The sequence below is a fragment of the Geospiza fortis genome, unplaced genomic scaffold (assembly GCF_000277835.1).
Source record: "Geospiza fortis unplaced genomic scaffold, GeoFor_1.0 scaffold24, whole genome shotgun sequence".
NCBI lineage: Eukaryota > Metazoa > Chordata > Aves > Passeriformes > Thraupidae > Geospiza > Geospiza fortis.
Genome location: NW_005054432.1, coordinates 1,078,799 through 1,097,886, shown reverse-complemented (window position 1 = coordinate 1,097,886; position 19,088 = coordinate 1,078,799). Strand labels below are relative to the sequence as shown.

At 41.0% G+C, this 19,088-nt stretch overlaps 1 protein-coding gene across 1 annotated transcript in view; it reads right to left on the bottom strand.

The window, feature by feature from the left end:
• Positions 1-19,088, bottom strand: part of LOC102038971 (SAM domain-containing protein SAMSN-1) — an 81,428-nt gene that overhangs the window by 9,172 nt on the left and 53,168 nt on the right. The window contains exons 9-14 of the mRNA XM_031061933.1: positions 8,049-8,120; positions 7,318-7,473; positions 5,250-5,370; positions 3,778-3,929; positions 1,507-1,713; positions 1-5 (exon numbers count right to left, since the gene is read on the bottom strand). The exon at positions 1-5 is cut by the window's left edge and continues 146 nt beyond it. Of these exons, the coding sequence (XP_030917793.1) occupies positions 1-5; positions 1,507-1,713; positions 3,778-3,929; positions 5,250-5,370; positions 7,318-7,473; positions 8,049-8,120 (713 nt within the window). The remainder of the gene's footprint in view (positions 6-1,506; positions 1,714-3,777; positions 3,930-5,249; positions 5,371-7,317; positions 7,474-8,048; positions 8,121-19,088) is intronic.

The following is a 19,088-nucleotide window of genomic DNA, read 5'->3' as shown; positions in this document are numbered from 1 at the left end:
TTTTCCTACAAAAGGAAACAAGCAAATCCTCTCATGGAAAAAAGCACTGTGTTTAGTAGAGGAATAGGCACAATTTCACTTTTTCTTTTTGGCCAGGTTGAAATGGGCTCTGTTCTCCAGTCCAGCTGGAGAGGTGGAGAGCAAGAGGGAACACAGGCAGAGATACCTGGGAGGCCTCCTGGCCATGCCAGCATCTGTGCCTGAGCTCCCTAGCACAGCCCCGCAGCAAACAGCACCAGGGCAGAGCTCTGTCAGAAATTATTTAATCTGCTGAGGGTCTGGACTTTTGTGGGTCACTCCATGAGTGTCTCCCATGCTGAGCCCAGGAGGGGCTCTGAGGTGAGGAGTGCTCTGCCTTTTCAGGAGAGGAACCCCTTGATCCAAGCAAGGGGAGAAGCAGAGGGAGCCCTGGGCCCTGCTGTGTCACACAAGGTCCCCCTTGAGCTGTGTGTCAACTCAGTACAAACCTCTGTGCATGCTCCAGGGAAAGGAGTGTTTGCATCAGCAGCAAAGCAATTACCCTTATTAAAAATATTACTTGTAAATCACGACCTCATTACACTTTGACACTCAGTCAAGATCTAGGGTTGCAGAGAGGGAGAGAGACTCAACATGAGCCTGGTGCAAAAATACTATTGCTCCCTAAAGATCACAACAAATGAGAAACACAAATTCTCAGTTTTGGCTCTGGAATCAGACTGCAGCCCTGCCCCTGAAACATCCACAGCCACACATCTCCTGTACTTAAACACACAACTGCAGTCAGGCTGAGCTGACAAGTCACCAGTGTCCCTCTCTGAGTGGGACAGCCACATGATGAGGTAAAATGCAGTTCTATAAGCCACTCATGATGCCTTTCCTGGTCTTAAAAACTGAGAACCAGACACAGTTAAGGGATAAGGGGGTTTTACCTCAGTATTTAATAAGGATCCTTATTGGTGCACCCTTCACCAGGGTGTAATGTGCCACAATGCACATATACCATTGGTTGTGTATACAATTTTTTGACCTTATAAATTAGCATATCTAACAAGGATGCCCCAATGGGAGGCCTGGATGAATGGTGGGATTTTCCTCCATCCATGGAATTCCCCCTTGGATGAGCCAAATCTCAAGTTTACAGGATATTTTCTAGAGAGGACCTTGGTTTCCCAAGATAGTGTAGGGTTTTCTGGCCTCCTGCTACCAGGTATTTAGGATGTTTGGTCTCCTGGCCTAACAAAATACTAAGACTATGCTAAATTATCAGACTTAAGGAGTTACATCTATGCATGCTAGGAATACTGAGGTTACATAGAAATTATATAAAAGTATATAAAAAAGGCAAAAAACCATCTTGGCATCACTCACATCAGATAAAAGACAGACACGAGGTTGCTTTGCTTTGCTTTGCTGCCATCAAAGCTGCTGAAACCTGCCTTTCCCCTCCTGCCTGTAAATGACATTCAAACCCGAGCACACAGAAAGGGAACTTTTCAAACAGAGCTGGGAAATGCCTTGGCTGACCTGCAGGTGGACACATTCCAGGAGCTCTTGCAATGTTTTAGGCTTGGTCCTTTTGCTTCCTCTGTGTGGGGTTATCTTTCTGGGTGCAGCTTCTTCTTCCAAGATAATATCCACATAAATGAACTTGAAATTTCCTACTTTGTTGTTCAGCATGCCTGTCCATATGCCCATGGGAGTTTTGCAGATGATATCTATGATGTCTCCTTTCTAGAACAATAAAAAAGCACACCACTGTTTACACCTCTGGTTTGTTATATGTAGCTTTTCCTCTATGGACCAAAAGCAGCACTAGTCAGTGTGAAATAACTTTTTTAGATTACCTAGATTTAGTGCCTTTGCTTTTATAAAATCCCAGGAAAATAATTACAGAAAGTGGAGCTAGTCCTTATCTCCAAACCTTTGTGAAGGAGAGGTGAGCACAAGCAGCCCCTCTCACTATTTTTGTGCTTCACTTGGTCCCTGAAAAGGGATAGGGTTGCATCAGCAATTAACTTTTGTCGTGGGCAGTGGGCATGGTTATGGCAAAAAGCAAGGGGTGACTGTAAGGTTATTTGCAAAATATGTGCCATAGCATTTACAGAACAATCTTATTATCTAGCCTCTCAAGGGTCTCCAGAAACAGATAGCTGATCTATGTGAAAGGTGGACTCCTACCCATTTGACAGGAAAAATCACTGGCTGCATTTCTCAAAGATAATAAAGAACATTTAACTCCCTTAACAAATACGGGTGCTTAAAAAGGTGACAACACAGCTATTTCAAGAAGGTTTTTTGGTGAAGGTGTTCACAGCCACACTGTGGGAACCAAGGTCTCAGCTCAGGAAAACAGTCATTCTGAGTAATTCTCATAGTAAAAAGGCTCTTACAAAGTCATGCACCCTACACAACTTGCTTCCAAGGACCTCAAAAATGAGCCCTTTCTTCTTGGCATGTATCACAGAAAAATGTTGAAAGCCTTTGAAGAGTTATCCAACAAATACCTGCTTCTTTTGGGATTCTGTTACAAAGTTAGAATCAAACTCAGTTTGTTAAGATGTGTCCACAGCTCCAAGATTTACATCTTTTCTGGTCTGGTCAAGGAACAGCAAGTCAGGTGGTCACCCTAGTTTTTGTACAAACCCAAGCACAAAATTGACTGTGAGCTGGTGACCTGGTTTAGTTAGAACATGGGGGCTCAGAGCTGTGAGCACATTTGAAGTGGAAACTAAACAAACATTTATTTAAAGGTCTACAAGCACACGTTATTCTACAAGCTCAGGAGCTTCAGATGTGGATCCAGGTCAGGATTAGGCAGTGGCTCCAAGCCAAGCTGCAGATGCACTTTGAATTCAGATTCAGGGTACTGAAATTTTGTGTGATAAATACAGGGGATTTCAACCCTAAGTATCAGCTTATAATTCCAAAATACACCACCCTAATGACTAAAAAAGAAACCTATATGAGCCAGCAGATATTTGCCATTTCATGACCAGTTAAATAGTTAAAACTGTTAAACTGTGTTAAAAGAAATGCCCTAGATGTGGGTGGAAATGGAGCGTAAGTGCTGAAGACTGCAAGTACCAGCAGAGCAACAGCTCTCATGTAGGCCAGAGAGGAGGAGAAGGAGCCTGTGTGAGATACAGGATTTGGCAAAATGAAGAAGCTGTGAAGAAGAAAAGAGTCTGAAGGGCTGGAGTGTTTAAGTGATGTTCATCTGGGCCCCTGTTTGTTGCTCTTCTTCCTCACTCACACAGCCCATGTCTGGGCTGAATAATGTTCACAGCTCAAACACAGGCTTAAAGAAAATTTAATGGAAAGGCAAACTGTTTTTATTAAAGGTAGTGGGTGCCACTGAGCTTTGGATACATCCTAGTTGTGACTGGGAAAGCTTGGGGAGACAACTTCACATCCCATGAGACTTTACTCTTTCTTACTCCAGACCCTGCATATGTGTTGTATGCTTCCCACATACAACATCCCAATTCTCCTGTGTTGTATGTGGGAAGCAACGCGTATTTTACTCTGAGGAAGGCTGGGGTAGGTAGGGAGATACCATGAAGGGGTTCCTACCTGGAATCTGTGCCTTAAAAAGCCTTTAGCAGCACTTGGCTTAGCAGCCCTGTCTGAGCTAAGTCCTTATAGGAGCATTGTGAAACCAGACCAGCCTTGCTTTTAGAGTGTTCCACGTGCTTGAGCAGGTAAAAATTCATTCTTAAATGTGTTATTTATGTGTAAAAAATGGTGCCCCTGGCATCGCTAGTGGGAGAGAAGGAGTCCTGGTGGCTGTCCTACCTTGATTTTGAGCGAGTCAGTGTCATAAGGGCTGGGTGTGAAGTCGGTGTGCACTTTGGCGCGGCCGCAGAAGGGGCCGTTGTAGGGCACCTCATCGTCCAGGCGGAGGCTGTCCCTGTTGCTGGTGCCATCCGAGCAGCTGGTCACCCCACCTGGGACAGAGGCAGCTTGAGACACCCCTGCACCAAATACCCACACATGCAGCTCTGCACAGCAGCCCAAAGGAAGGGGTTCAATACCACAGAATCAGAGACAGAACATATCCTGTGTGGGTTTGACACCTTCCAGGATAACTGCATTCAATAAAAATCATGCTACAAGAGACAGCACAAAATGGGTAGGAGATCTTTCATTAATATCTTCCCTAAAGTAATCTTTTTCTGGTGATGATACTAATAGACTACGCATTTTATTTACAGACTTTCTGAAATATTACCTCTGCAGATTAATAAAATGTACCCTAAAAGTGCAATTTAAGGAATTAATTCTGCTGAACTTCTCCTGTTTATTCAGAGAAATGAAAACAAGTACTGTAGAAGTTATTTTATTTCATTCCAGAGCTAGCTGAAACATCAAAGGAACCTGCATTGCAGAGGGAAATTTTAATCTTATCAACATTTCTGCCTGTCATTTTATCCAAGTTGAGCAATAAAATATCAGCAGAGTAATTCAAGCAAATTTGAGCAAGCTCTGCAATATCCCATCCAAATATGTTTTTAGATAAGAGCAGCAGTGTATTGGAAGTAAACTCCCATATACGATTTTCACAAATCACGTCACAGAAAATGATCATAAAAATGGTTTTGTTTGAGGTGATTGCTTAAGTGCACAGCTCCATCTCAGGGCCAGATTAACTCTAAGTGCAAATGGACTGAACTGCAGCTCCAGGCTGCACTCAGGGCTCGGGCAGTGCCTGCAGGGTGGCGCAGCAGTGTAACCAGGGATAGCTGTGGCCTGCCACCCAGCAGATATCCACAGCAGGGCAACACAGGGAGAGGTGGAGGCACATTTCTCATCAGTGACTCCTCTGAGCAAGGCTACCCTGATGGGGGAGGGTTTTCAGTGGGTTTCAGGTGGTCTGTGTCTCTCTACATCATGTCCCAAAGCTGCCAGGTGAGACCCACATCCCCCACCATCTTGTGTAGCTGCACCCAGTGATTGCAAACCCAGCACTAAGGCAGATGATAACCCCACAAAAATGTATGGCATATATACCAGCACTATACCCTATAATTCATGTAGTTCATGTTATTTATTTCTTCACTTAGTATTTCCACTCTTAAAAACCACTCAACTTATTTGTGTATAGATGTATATCTACCCTACCCATTTAACCAAATTACACTTTTGTCTGCCAGAATGAAGAGCTCTCTACCATCACATTTTTGATCACCAGCTCTGATTCCACAGACATAAGCAATAACTATATTGATCCAGTGACTGAATAAGAAGTATAGGTGTCTTGTACTTACTAGATGAGCTCTGGCCACTGTTCAGACTGTAGAGACTTTCCAAAGAGTCACTGGTTTTTAGGGAGACCTTCTCAGTGTGTGCTCCACCACCAGGATCACTGTCTTCTTTTCCCTCTTCATTCTTTAACACAAAAAAAAATAAAATGTTAACCCCCAAGAAATGTATTTTAAAGAATTTTTTTTTGTTTTAAAGCTTCATTGGAGATTAGCCCCGCATTGCACTTTATTAAGAACTCCTTTGTGAGAGAAGATATTCTCTGAAGTTGCTGCCTGGTACTAACAATGCCCAACAATCACCCCCAGTATTTTATGATCCTGGAGAAATTCCCTCTTGTTTCTGTCCCACTCACTTCATCCCCTCCCTGCTCAAAGGAAGACTGCAACACACCATGGCAGAGCTGAAAGCTTGGAATGGAAAATTTGTGGGCAGCCTGATAAGATTTTGTCTGCTTGTCTCAGAGAAGGAAATATAAAGCTCAGCTCTGAAGGCAGGTGGTGAAGAGCTGGCCGGCACAGCTGTGTTTTACACTGAACTTGTGAGGATGGTGGTTGCTTGGTGGCAGGCTGGGGACAGCTTACACACACGTGGGGAACTGGTGTGTTCTAGCACTGAGCTCATCGCACTGCCCAACATTCACCCTGTCCTCGAAATCCAGGGCGTTTCAGAATTAACAGGTACATGTTTCCCTCACAAAGTCTAATGGTGTATGAAATTGGCCCCTTGAGTTTATCCCAATAAATCACATCTCAGGAATCACAGCCTGTTCAAAACAATAAGATCCATATTTCAGTCACAGTTAAGTCAGAGACAATGTAACAGATAAATTAAATAGGGATGATCTTTTAAAAGGAAGGATTTTTCAGTAAAATTCATCATGTTGCCAGTGCATGTGAGATCCTGATGCAACTGAAACTTCCTTCAGCACACTGTATTTGGGGAAAAATTAGTTATTCACCAGTAAGGTGATGAAGCAGAGATGACAGTGCATGCGTGAAGTAGAGACCCATAGAGATACATATCATGCAGAGAACTGAAATGAAGAACTAAACTGGATTTCAACAAGAATTGTGCTTGTTACAACAGCCAGCAGCATAACAGATTAATCAGGAGGCTGGTATTGATTGTCATCATCTCCTGCAGGAAGGAAGATCATGCTACATGTGTGTCCAACCAGATAATCCATTGAATTTCTGTCATGGGAATTGCTGCTTTAAATGTGCAGAAAGGAAATATAAAAATATAATATAAAGATCATCGATTGCACTTTAGAAAAAAAATAAAAGAAAACTAAACTAATAAAATACAGAACCTTGTCTTGGTCCTAGAAAAGGTATTTAAAGTTATCCTGTGAAAAATTATTTTCTACTTGTGACATTCCTCATTGATTTTCCTTACTTACTTGATATTGACACTTGAGATAGGATGCAGACTAGATAGATTTTTTTAGGATTGTTAAGTGTGACAAGTTTTTTCCTTAAAATTTTGGAACTTACTGATACAAAGTACTGAGAAAACAGGGTTTTCAGTATGTGCAAGATTATGTTTTTTTATGTTTAATAAAGATAGTTTCAGATTATATAAGGTAAAAGGAGATAAGGCATATGAGTTGGAATTCTCTAGGATGCTGGCTGACCTTTACAAAGTGGACTTCAGGAATAATTCTTGTACTGGGAGATAAATTCTTTTAATAAAGATTTTTGTACACACTGAGCATCAGACTGATCATGGGGTTCAACCAAAACTCCCTTGTGTCCACATGATGAGGTTTTTTTTGTGCTTATACACACATGCTCATACAAGTGCTGCTTGATGAAAAAGCAAAATTAAATGAAGTAAAATTCTTATGACTCTTGAGCCCTTACTGTGTGATTTGTGGGTACACTAAAATGCAGATGAAAGAGCAGGTACATACCAAAAGCTGGCTTAGTTCAGTATGTGTTGTTACCCTGGTTTTATGGTTTGTCACAGCTGAAGATAGTTGAAACATGGACAGAAAAAAATGCACATAATATTTTTACTACTTCACATGTATTTCCAACAAACACAAGGCTCTTAGGCTGTATTTACCATCTCCTCAGAGAGTGCCTTGATGTATTTTTTACCCATCTTTTTCTTCATGGTAAGTGAAATGGCTCTCATCTTCTTACTCAGGCTCCCTCCATTGTTTGCTGCTTTGATTTGTACTGCTTCCCCAATGTCACTTATAGTCTCCAGTTCAGATATCTGTTTTGAAATCAAAAAGTAAGCAATAACTCACCACAAAAATAAAACACAGCAAGCTGAAGCAGAAATTACAGGGAAATATTAAGGACACTAACACAGTTAGCATGACAATATTCAGTCATGGCTATTTTCCTTGGAAACTGTGCACCTAAACAGGTTTGCAGCACAATACTCTATGTATGAATGACAGAAAGAAAATCTATTTTATGGTAGTTAATGTTGTTTCCCATTATTTATTGTCCCTAATATCAATAAGAATTGAGGGAATTTTTACAGAGGTCTTGAAAACAAGTGAGAGATCTGTGGGTTACTTGTAAAGTGCTGGTTACTTTAGGCATGCACCAATGTGAAGTGCACTTTTTTTTTTAATTGTTTCTATTTTCACATCAAAGTGCCAAGTTTAGGTGTGATTCTCTTGTTGTTTTTTTTTTGTCAAGGCCTCAATCAATGAATAGATGTAGGTATGCAAGTAACGTTCTCAGCACTGCAGAATTTACACAAGAGCTTCCCAGTGTTTTTGCATAACTGCCATGGGAAAGTGAACTGCAGAAATTCAAACTTTGTGTTCTACAGACCTCAGCTGAATCATCTGTCTTTGATATCGAGTGATGCCTGAAACGGTCAAAGCTCCCAAAGCTGCTCGTGCGCTGCAAAAGAAGAGAAGACAAACCTTGACTCACTGCTGCTGTTTTGCTTTGTTCTGTTATTGAGACTTAAAGACTGTCAAGCCACCTGTTGGTGATAAAAATCCCTCCCATATCAGCAGGCAATGAACTGCTGCATCCAGCTAGAAACAAAATATGAGGTGACTGTAGGGGAAAAAAATTATGACTGTACAGGCAGAAGTAGAAAAATAAGTAAGAGAAACAATACTGCTTCAAATACTAATTAGGTAATGGATATGATTATGAGTTCTTCTACATCTGTTTCACATTACTTATGTATGTAAATAACCATGCATTATTTGCAGGTAAGAAAGACTTGTTTATGAGTTTCAAAAAAAAAAAAAAGGTGTCATCATAAATATGATACAAGCAATAGACTTAGTTGTGGTCGTGTAAATTGTGGCAATTTATACAATATATTTTTGCAGCTGGGAAGACAATTTATGATTCTTTACCATCAGGAATGAGCAAGGACTGCTGAGGATTATGAATACATCTTGTCCAAAATGCACACATTGCAAAGGGAGTAAGTAACAGAATAATCAGGCAGGCCTTGTGCTTTTCTTCCCAATTTTCCAATTAGAAATTCCAATTTTTAAACATAGATGGATACAATTTTCTGCCATGCCACAACTTTACTTGACTTAACAAAGCTGAGGCGTGCATTAAGAGACAGTGAAGGATTGCTCTGACTTCCTTCTAGTTTTCACTCTTTCTGCATGTGGATAAATGGCATGGAAAGGAGGGAGGGGGGCACAGCAGATTTTGAGTGGGGGCATACAGAAATACCTGTCAGACATGCTCAGGCAGAGCTGCCTGACATTGCCCTGCCCATGGGGGCAAAATGCATAAAATCACATTGATGCTAAGTCAGGAGTCCCTTTAAGTGTGGCACTAGAAACAGCCAGAATTTGGAAATCTGTCCACTCTACAGTGTCTTTAAGAGCTTGTTTTTATGTCTTCACCAATACTCACAGCTAGATCTAGAATGGCTTGGGTTTTTTTAAGTACTTCCCTCTTCCATACTAAATGAAAATCTTTAATGCAGTATGAGAGTTCTTGAGCAGGGCTCTCTATTATACATGAGGCAATATAAACTCAGTCTATTTTTAAGTATTCAAAATCCCCTCTGGAGGAAAAAGACACTGAACAAAATAGTAAACCAAAAAGTAAATACATTCTGTCTGATTTAATAAGTGATTTCAGAGTATCTTGGCTACAGCTTTTCCTGTACTTATTCATCCTTTTGCCTTGCCCATGTGATTTCAGCCAAACTAGTTCCTTGTTCCATTGCTTCCTTCCCCCACCCCCAGCCACATGAGTCATATTTTCATCTCCCCCAGATTTCTAAAGCACCCACTGTGCACTCTTCACCTGGCATCTCCAGCTCCCTCCTTTTTCTGTCAATCCTCACAAAAGGCTTGTGAACTCCCAGCTTTCCTATTACAGAATTCCAGTTTTCTCCACCAGGCAAAAATTGTCATGAGGCAGCCTCAGGAGCAACAGAGGTAGAACATCCTTTGGGCAACCAAAGAGGAGGAGCAAAGGACTGGTTTGGGAGCACACTTAGTGCTGGCATGGACCTGCTTCCAGAGAAGTTAAGGAGGAATCCCTCCTTGAAGTATTTCCCTCTTTCCCCAAACTTATTTATTAACCAGTTCTGTCACCTCCTCCAAAAATGAATGTGGACATAGCAGCGGGAGCCTGAGCAGAGTCAGATGGAAGAGAAAAGCCTACCCATATTTTGGCTTCATATTCTAAGCAGTGCAGCTTAAAAGAATAATAACATCCTCTTTTTCCCTCCTGCACTGTATTTCTGGGCACATCTAACCTGAAAAATATTTCCAGCCAAAGGTTATTTGAAGAAACTGACCCAGATTTGTGAATATTTTTGGACAACCATAATGACATTTACTATTCACTGAGGGGAAAATAAAAAATTACAAAAATCATTCTTTATTGATTGTAAAATCTCTGTTGTCTAAACACTATGGTTTATTTGTTTTAGTTTTTTTTTTTTTTTTACATTGTGGGACTGAAAATTACTATTTGAATGGTACATTTAATTTTATCTAAAATTCCCATAAAGAGCTTTGCCATTAAGTAGATGAAGAACATCCTGTGACAAGGGGTTAGCTCAATAGTATGATATAAAAACACAGCCCTGAGGATTATGGTTCTATTAGACAGGATTAACACCTTTGACTAGCTTGACAGCCCAGCCAAATGTGCCCTGCAGCACAGAGCAGGAGGGAGAAGGGAGCCTGGGATTCACAGCAACACTGGGAAGGGAAAGTATAAAATTGTCTCAGCAATCTCTAAACATATACTGACCTTTCTGTTGCATTCCAACACTTCAATATGTCTAGTAGGAATAACTGTATATTAAAGTGCAGATGTGCTGGAAATAGTTTAAAGGGAACAAGAGGGAAAACATTGTTTAGTGTTGGTCTTACCTATAAACACTTGAGCACAATTATTCTTTTCTGACCCTCGAAACAACCTTATATCCTACACGTGCAGGAGCCTGGGGCTATTTGGTAGTGTACTTCAATGTTGCTTCATCCTTATTAAATATTAATAAGGGTTACAGGATGATTTCCACTGTTCTAGATAATGGTGTTGCTGCACTGGAGAGCACTGAATAGGGCTGTTTCAGCAGTTCTCTACACTAACTTTTTCCATTAAGTAATCAATAGGCACCACCTTTTAAAAATGTATCCAACCCCATTATACTGATAACGAAAAGCAGATTTAGGGGCTCCTGGCTGCAAAGGGAATGGGACTATTACTTTCAGTAGTGTCAGTCACTGCATTAGTGTCAGGGAACACCTACTTTGTGAAGATATGGACAGGCCTTATTTCCAGGTGAAGGGAAGCTTTTAAAGTAAATGCAAAGCTACTAAGAGAAAATACGCTATTGACTTTTGATACCAGGATTCAGCATCCTATAAAGTTAAGTGGTTTTTCTGGCTCAGTTCATGCAAGAGCTACCCAGGGATATGTTAAGCAAATATGAATTTGCTCAGTAAAATCTAATGGAGGCATGGGCACAGGGAGAAACAACTGTGTTTTCCCGCACAAGGACTGATCAAATAATTTCTATAAATCAACGCGTTAACTTTCATCTCTTCCCACTCAGTATTCCAAACTAACATAATAGAAAATATCAAAGACACTTTTCAATATTTGAAAACCTTCTTCCTTCTCCTATATCATTTATTCCTTGAAATCCAGGAATTTTAAATAACCCTTTTAAAAGGAAAAGTGCTACGTAATTGTTGTTTATTTTAATTTGGACAGTCTGCAGTTGATTGTCTGGCTTGACTGTAAATAGCCTATCATTTTCCCTAGAAAATAATATGGTATGGTATGTAAATAGTAGGACAAAAACAGGTTCTGCAATCCATGTCTTTCTGTTATGAAACATCCTTCCCTTGTAGGACATATCATAGGAGAAGTAAGTTCTTTTCTGTGACAAACTAATCAGAGCTTCCCTGTGTCTAAAAACAACCTTTGAGCCAAAACTGACTGCAGTTATCCTGATAAATAATCATTATGGGAGATATTCATCCCATATTTTTCTTTGGACAATTCACACTGCTCAGCAATGTGGTTGCCTGCTGTCATAAATTCTGGCCCATTATATTTTGCCTCAAGTCCCATTCAAAATATCTTTTAAATCCTGCATGTGTCAAAGGCTTTGTACTGACCCTCTCACACAAGTAAATCTCTTCAAATTCCTCCATGCATTTTAATTTTTAGCTTCCATTCATCCTTAGACTACCCAAACCATGTAAGCTGTACAGGGGCAAAAGTGGACGCTGGAAATAATAAAAAGGGAGCTCAGCATGTTGCTCAATTTCCTTGCCTGCCACAGACACTTGTCTTCTTCCCTCTTTTTTGAGAGCAGATACAGCAGCCCTCAGGAGAACAGCCTGTTCTTGCTGCTCTGATTGATGGAGATGAGTGGAGATCAGGATTTGATTCATTTGTTCTATTCCCTGATGGTTCTAGTCCCTTCAGAAGGAGGAGACCACTCTGAGAATGAAAGAGTTACCGAGTAGGGATGAATATTTCCACTCTGCTAGCTTATCTTCTTGCATAGATAATCAAAAGAATTGTCTCCTACTTTCCCAGATGGCAAGACAGCAATTTATAGCTTTTTGGATGTTCTGTGGGAAAAAAACCCACAAACCAAACACCACCAAAAAAATCCTCACTTCTGTATGAAGAATGAGAATTTGCATAAAAGATTTAGTCACTCTCCAAAGGGTAAGGGAAGCAACAAAAGAGAAAACATCATGACCTCTGTACCACAGGGAATTTTTCCTATTTACACATTAGTTACACATACAGAACTTCTGACCACTAACCAACACATTAATATAACTTTATAGCCCACATGAAACACGGCCTAAACCTTGCACTTCACCAGTCAAAAGCAATAAAAAAGATACAGCTTGTTCCTGCTAACTCAAATAGAGCAATCTACTGAAATGGCATTTTTAACTGGCTTAAAAATGACTCTATAAAAGACTGGTTGTTATCATGGCCTGGTGTTCAGTAGCTGCATGGAGGTGGGGGAGAGAGGGGAGCAAAGTGGACCTTGAACAGAACTGCCACCACCAAGCCTCGGATCAAACAGCCTAATTTTAACAGTGGAAAAGCACTGGAAAAGCAAAGCTGAATTTAAAAAATGAGTTAATCATAACTAACACTCCTCCAGGTGAACAAACTGCGCTCTCCAAAGTAAACACTGGGCAGCTGTTTTATCAGTGCCTCTAAGTGGTACCAGCCTCGGTCTCTCAGCCCTAACTCCCCGCTGACACCAGGCACGGAGTTCCCAATAACCCAGTGAGAATCACCACTAAAAACCAGCCTCCAGTCCTTCCAGGGGCACCTTGCCCTGGGCAGGCACTGGGGCAGCTGAGAGAAGGGCAGAGCTGCTGTTCCTGAAGTTAAACGAGGCTGGGATTTTTTGCAAGGTCTGTAAGTCTTCCCCTGGAAGGGGCAGCCGTGTAGGACATATGAGCAAAGAGGCAGTATGGTCAGGCAAAAAAAAAAAAAAAAAAAAATTGCTGTGTTGATTAAACATCTTTGTGAAGGACTAAATAAGGAAGCAATTTAGGAAATGCCAGTCTTAACACTCGGAAAGTTTTGTGCAAGTGAGTATTGCAAAATGTGCAGGGGTGGGGGGACCTGACTCCACTTTCTTTAAATGCACGTTGACCCTGCGTTTTGAGCACTATTGTTCCTGCCCAGCTGCTGCAGAGCACTCTCAGTTTCCAATGAGAAAAGTCACTCCAAGTGCTCTTCTGGCAGTCTGTCCAATTCTGGGAGTGTGCACACAGGTATTTGCAATAATTATGTAATTAAGGCTTTATTATTTATATGACATTTAATTAAAAGTGACTTTCAGTAGCACACAAAACCATGAAAAGAAAATGACTTTAAAAGAAGGTTAAGGATGTGTGACAAACTCAGAGGAGCTATGAAAATGACAGTTAAGGATTTGGCATGATGTGCACTTCCACCTCCCTGCTATCCTTTTTCTACCCTTCATTTACACATGGGCAGAAACACCGAGGGATGAGCCTTGAAATCCACCCTCCACAAAACCATCACTGCAGTAGAGGGGAGCACTGCCTGAGTAAAGACTGGTTAAACACTACATAAGCATTGCAGGCTTTGATCTTTAATCCCTTAAATACCAGCATCTTTCCTCTCCTGAAACTTCCTCCTCTTCAAACCCGCTGAATTCACAGACGAATTCTCACATTTTAAAACCAAATCACCTAGCAGCTTCAATTAAAGTCCTTCCCCTGCTTACTTAAACAGCATTATTTTAATAATGCTGTGTGTTATCTAGGTCCTGACCTTGCAGGGTTTTGCTGGATTTCCTGTGTGAGAGAAATTACTCACAAGCATGTTTACCTCAAGTGAAGACAAAAATACATATGCCCAAAGAGGGGCTGAGAAGAATCCAGCCCCAAAGGTTCAGTTTTACAGACAGAGACCCCCAGGCCTGGCCAGCACACCCACAAGTGTGGCAACCAGCATGCACTGGCAGAGGAGGTGGGAATGTGGCTGTTCAGTGGAAGGTGTTCCTTCAAACGACCTTCCAGATGAAAACAAGATTAAAAAAATAACCTCTAAGCCACGGTCAAGTCTGACCGTCCCAAAAGCTCGTTTGTTCTTTTTCTGAAGAGTAAGCAAACTTCAGAAAGCCCTTACATGAGTTTCACTGCCCTACTGCAGCCTTACCCTTGACAACAGGTAATGACCAACAATAAGCTAATTCTAAGGAACTTGGGGGAGGGGGCCAGAAAGAGAGTTAGTTTTTATTACTTTTAAATGAGTGTTTGATACATCATCTTGGTTCCCCTGATTAATGTTCGCAGCAAACTCAGCCATTGGAGTTGTAATGTTTCTGCATGCTTCCCTACAGCAAAGCCCAGCCATTAATTCAGTGGCATATGTCAGCTCAGCAGAGCAAGGTCACTCTTCTCTTTCAAGGGGAACCTTTTTAGAAATAATAAAACTGACAGAAAGTTCTTTTTTGCATGCTTTATGTCACCTGAGGTTGAGTGCTGCAGTTAATATCACAGAGCTTATAAACATTCCCATCTTCAGCAGTCTCCAAACCCACCGGGCTCTCAGAACCTCAACTTTTCTTTTTTTTTTTTAAGTAATATAGTGACAGCTTTATGTGGGGCAGATATACAGTATGTAATCCTAAATGAGTAAAAGTAAGTAAAAAATGAACAAATCTTTTCTTGGGCATTTTAGAGGAGAAATTTTGGAAGACACTAAGGACTGCTGATACTGCAGGATATTAGTGCTTAGAGAAAAAGATGTGGGATTAGGGACTTTATCTCTGTGGATGCTTGCATCTTCGGATAAAGGGAGGAAATTTAAAAATGCACCAGTCCACCTTGTTTCCATTTCACTGCTAACTGATACTGTATAGGCATGTGATGTAAAGAGAGCCCAAATTTAATTGACCTATTATGGAATGACTTTGAATTTGTAAGTAAAGGTGTCCCAGACATCTGCTGTGATAACTAATTGCAACTGGAACTTATTTATTGGGGTACAAATATTATGGGACATGATAAACAAAATAACTAGCTGAAGAATAAGATCCAAACAATAGGCCATTTTTCCCCCTCATTATCTCCCTTCAGACATCCTGACTACACTTGATTAATGAATCCATAGTGAGATTAGCTGAAATTGCCTTAATGGAGATGCACTACAGTAGAGAAGCAAAATTCAGTGCAGTATCTATCATCAGTCACTGTGAATTTGAGTGCTTCATCAGATCTATCTGTCCATTTATTTAAATAATTTTTATATTGGAAAACAAAGCAAAAAAAAGCAACAAAGAAATAAAATACTAGGTTCATTAGAGTGGGTTCACTTTTGACTCCTTTGAAATGTAAACTAGGGTCACCATTTTTACTTTTTCTTGTGTCCTCCCTTGTCAAATGGCTGTGTTCCAATGTTGGCTTGTTGTCATCCAAAGGCCAAAATCATCTTTACTGTCCACTTGAAGAAAGCAAACGTGGCACTTAATTGCAGCTTCTCAGGCTTTAAAAACTGGACATGCTTGCACAATTTATGCCTGGGAATCCTAAATATGCTTCTGGGACTATTGAATTTATAAGTTCAGCAAGCTTTTGGCTTTGTATAGAAGCTGAAAGAAGGTTGGCAGCTCAGGGTTTCCATACGATTTGGGAGTGTGTAAGAAGCCTTCTTAGTCCACAAGTTATAATGTATTAAATTCCATGTTTGCATTGTAGTGCAAGCTCTATTATTGTAATCCTAGGGAAAAAGACTCTAGGAATTTAGATATCTGAAGATATCTGAATTCTGACAGATATCTGAAGATATCATTCTGATTCTGTTTAGGTCATTCCAGAAAAGGAATTAATACAATCAACAGCTCACTGGGGTACCAGGAAGGGCACATGCACTCCCCTCTCTCCATTTGATTATCTCCATGGCATGAGTTGTTGCGATCACAGCTCAGTGGAAAACTACACCTTCATTTCATGAAAAACAAGTGTACCAGGTGCCTGAAGTGTGTTTTCATTCTGACACATGAGAAGAGTGAGACTGAGCATTTTCCACCTCTCCTGCTCCAGCAGCTTCCATGAGAACCACATGAAGCGAAGACACCAGTGAGGTGCTGCTCCTGAGGCAGTGACACCAGTGAGGGCTTTGAGGTGTTCTTTGAACCCAGATTTAAGGACATATCCCAAATCCTACTGAAATCAGCCCTATAACTGCAAAGGGAACTCTACCAACTACATCGTTTTAAGCTCTCTTGAAGGAATAGGAAGATGTTGCCTCTTCCCATTCCTTCAGATACTGGCTAAAATCGCAAACACAAAGACATTTTCAAACATTTGACCACAATTACCAAGACATATTAGTCAAGCAAATGCAACCTCCATTACAGACACAGGAAGAAAATAATGTAAACATGCCAGTAATCAACATCAGAAGAGCCCTGGCACATGTTTGTGCTAGAGCTGGATGGCTGCTCTACCACCATCAGTCATTTCATGCAACCTCTCCACAGGTTGTGAGCTGCTTAACCATCAGTGAACCACGTCCCCTTTTCTGCTTTTTGAAGTGGTTTTTGAACATTACATCTGATATTAAAGAAGGAGGCAGAGAGACAGAAATGCAAGGGCAAAACAGCACAGCTGTGGCCAGTGAAACCATTTAGGAGCAGCAGAGCTGAGCATCCCCTTTGCACAGGTGCAGGCAGCAGAGAAGCCACGTGAGCTTGCTCAGCTGGCTCAGCCACTGTTGTCCCCTCCTCACACATCTGCTTTGGGCTGCACTGTCACTAAGTGAGGCTGATTTCTTTGTCTCATGGCTGCAGCCTGTCAGTGACACATCTCCATCTCTGTCTCAAACATAATGGTAGAGGGAAGACATGGAACTGCAGCATGTTTTCTGGTGGAGCAGAACTCCTCTGGTGTTTATCCTCCCCTGAAGAAGCCATGAGGAGCACTGCAGAAAAACCTAAAGCCAGGTACTCAAGTATTCAGGGACTTATGTGCCACTTGTCCTTCAACATACCTGGAAGAACAGAGAACCTACCAAATCTACCACATCAGGTCAGCATGGACAAGTAGGGGAACTCTCACTTCCTACAATTCTCAAGGAAGTGACCATTCAACACCTCCTGGAAATCAAGTTCAGCAGTGTTAGGTCACACGACTGTTCTTGAGAAGATGATAAAAGAGATTAAGACAAAGAAGGGTAGGAAAAGGACTAAAACTCCTCCCAGAAGACATAATGGTGCAAACCAGCAGGTCACTAGAGCTTGCTGCCAGAGAACACTTGTCAGCTCCAGTGCTGGCTGATGAGATAGAAGACCCTTTGCTCTTGAATTTCAGCTTTCCAGAAAGGGGCCAGGAGATGTTATGACTGGCAATAAAGCAGCCTGAAGACTCTGTACAGGCGAAGTCTTAATCCAGATTTCTGTGTATCCATGGAATAAACTAAATAAAGTATGGAGAGGAAAAGTGGCAGAAAGGTATAGATTGTGCATAGTCAAAGAAGAAGCTTCCCTGAAGAAGTATCCAAACTTTTCCACAGTCTGGAATTTCACTCTCAGGTTTAAGAAGAAAAATAGTAAGAATGTGCTCTTGAGTGCACTGTAAGTGGAATAATTTTTTTTAAAAAGCTACAAGGGTTAGAGTAAGCATGAATACAAAAGAGATTTCACTTATAAAAAAGATAAGTGATCGTTCATCTTCCTGTGGAATAACAACAGGCATACAACACAGCTCTGATTCATGAAACAAAGTTTTCCATTAGGATGGCTTCAAGGATATATGATATGCTAAATATTCAGAGCATATATAATCTGTAGCCTGGTGCCAAGCAGCAAATGCTGAGCAAAACCACTGACACTGCCAATTTGTGGAACAGAGTACAACTGTTTCTAACAACTGGAGTAACTCTGCTGTCTTTGTTTCAGCCTTTCAGACAAGAAAGCTGAAGGGATATTGTGATTACAGAGACCCAGAAGAGTTTTTTTCCCCTTCTCAAGAGCAGGTATTTCCAGCAGGTTCTACATAGCAAGGGATTGATCTTTGGGCTGAAGTGTTTGTGGCCACCCAGAAAGTGCCTTTACAGCTGCCAAGTGATGGCTTTATAACAGCTCTTGTCTGAATTTATGCTGTGGCATAGATTACTAGATGAATATGGAAGTACAGGAAACTGTAAGCCACATCCTCTGCCAGTCGTGCCCATACATTTTTACTGCTTTTTCCCCAGCAATGACAGGTATCCTGACCAATGTTTACTTTGGGGTATTTAGGTTTTCCTAGAAACACAGTAAGTAAGTCAACTGCTCTTAAACATTTCTTAAAGAATTAGGAAGCAGCTAATGCTGATTTATGTCACCTTGTCAGTTGTGCTACTTTATTTATCAGAGAGCACAGTTATAAATGCTGTGGCTGATAGTCTGGTTTCTAAAAATGCCTGGATAAGGTGGTTCAGGCAGACTTTTTGAAATGTTCCTACTTGCTTAAGAAAACAAACAAAACCCTCGATTTGTTACTGTAAGCAAAATGAATATTAATGTGTAAATATTCCCTTCAGAAGGTTGCTCTCACTTATTTTAAAATATTCTGCTCTTAAGGACTTAAGCCTGGCTAGTGAAGGAAACTAAGACAGGGAAGAAAAAAGAAATTAAATGAGCATTGTGCAAAGATGACAAAAATGTCAAAAGATGCTTTAATCAAGGGAACACACAAAATAAATCAGTACTGGAACAGGCCACAGATATAATTTTTCCATTATAACAAAAGCTAGCCAAGAGTTGTGAGACTGCCTTGATGTGAGCATAAAATGGGGAGTCTGGTCACCCTAATCAGTCTCCTGCCAAGGGCCAGGTCGAAGATGACTGTTCTTTCC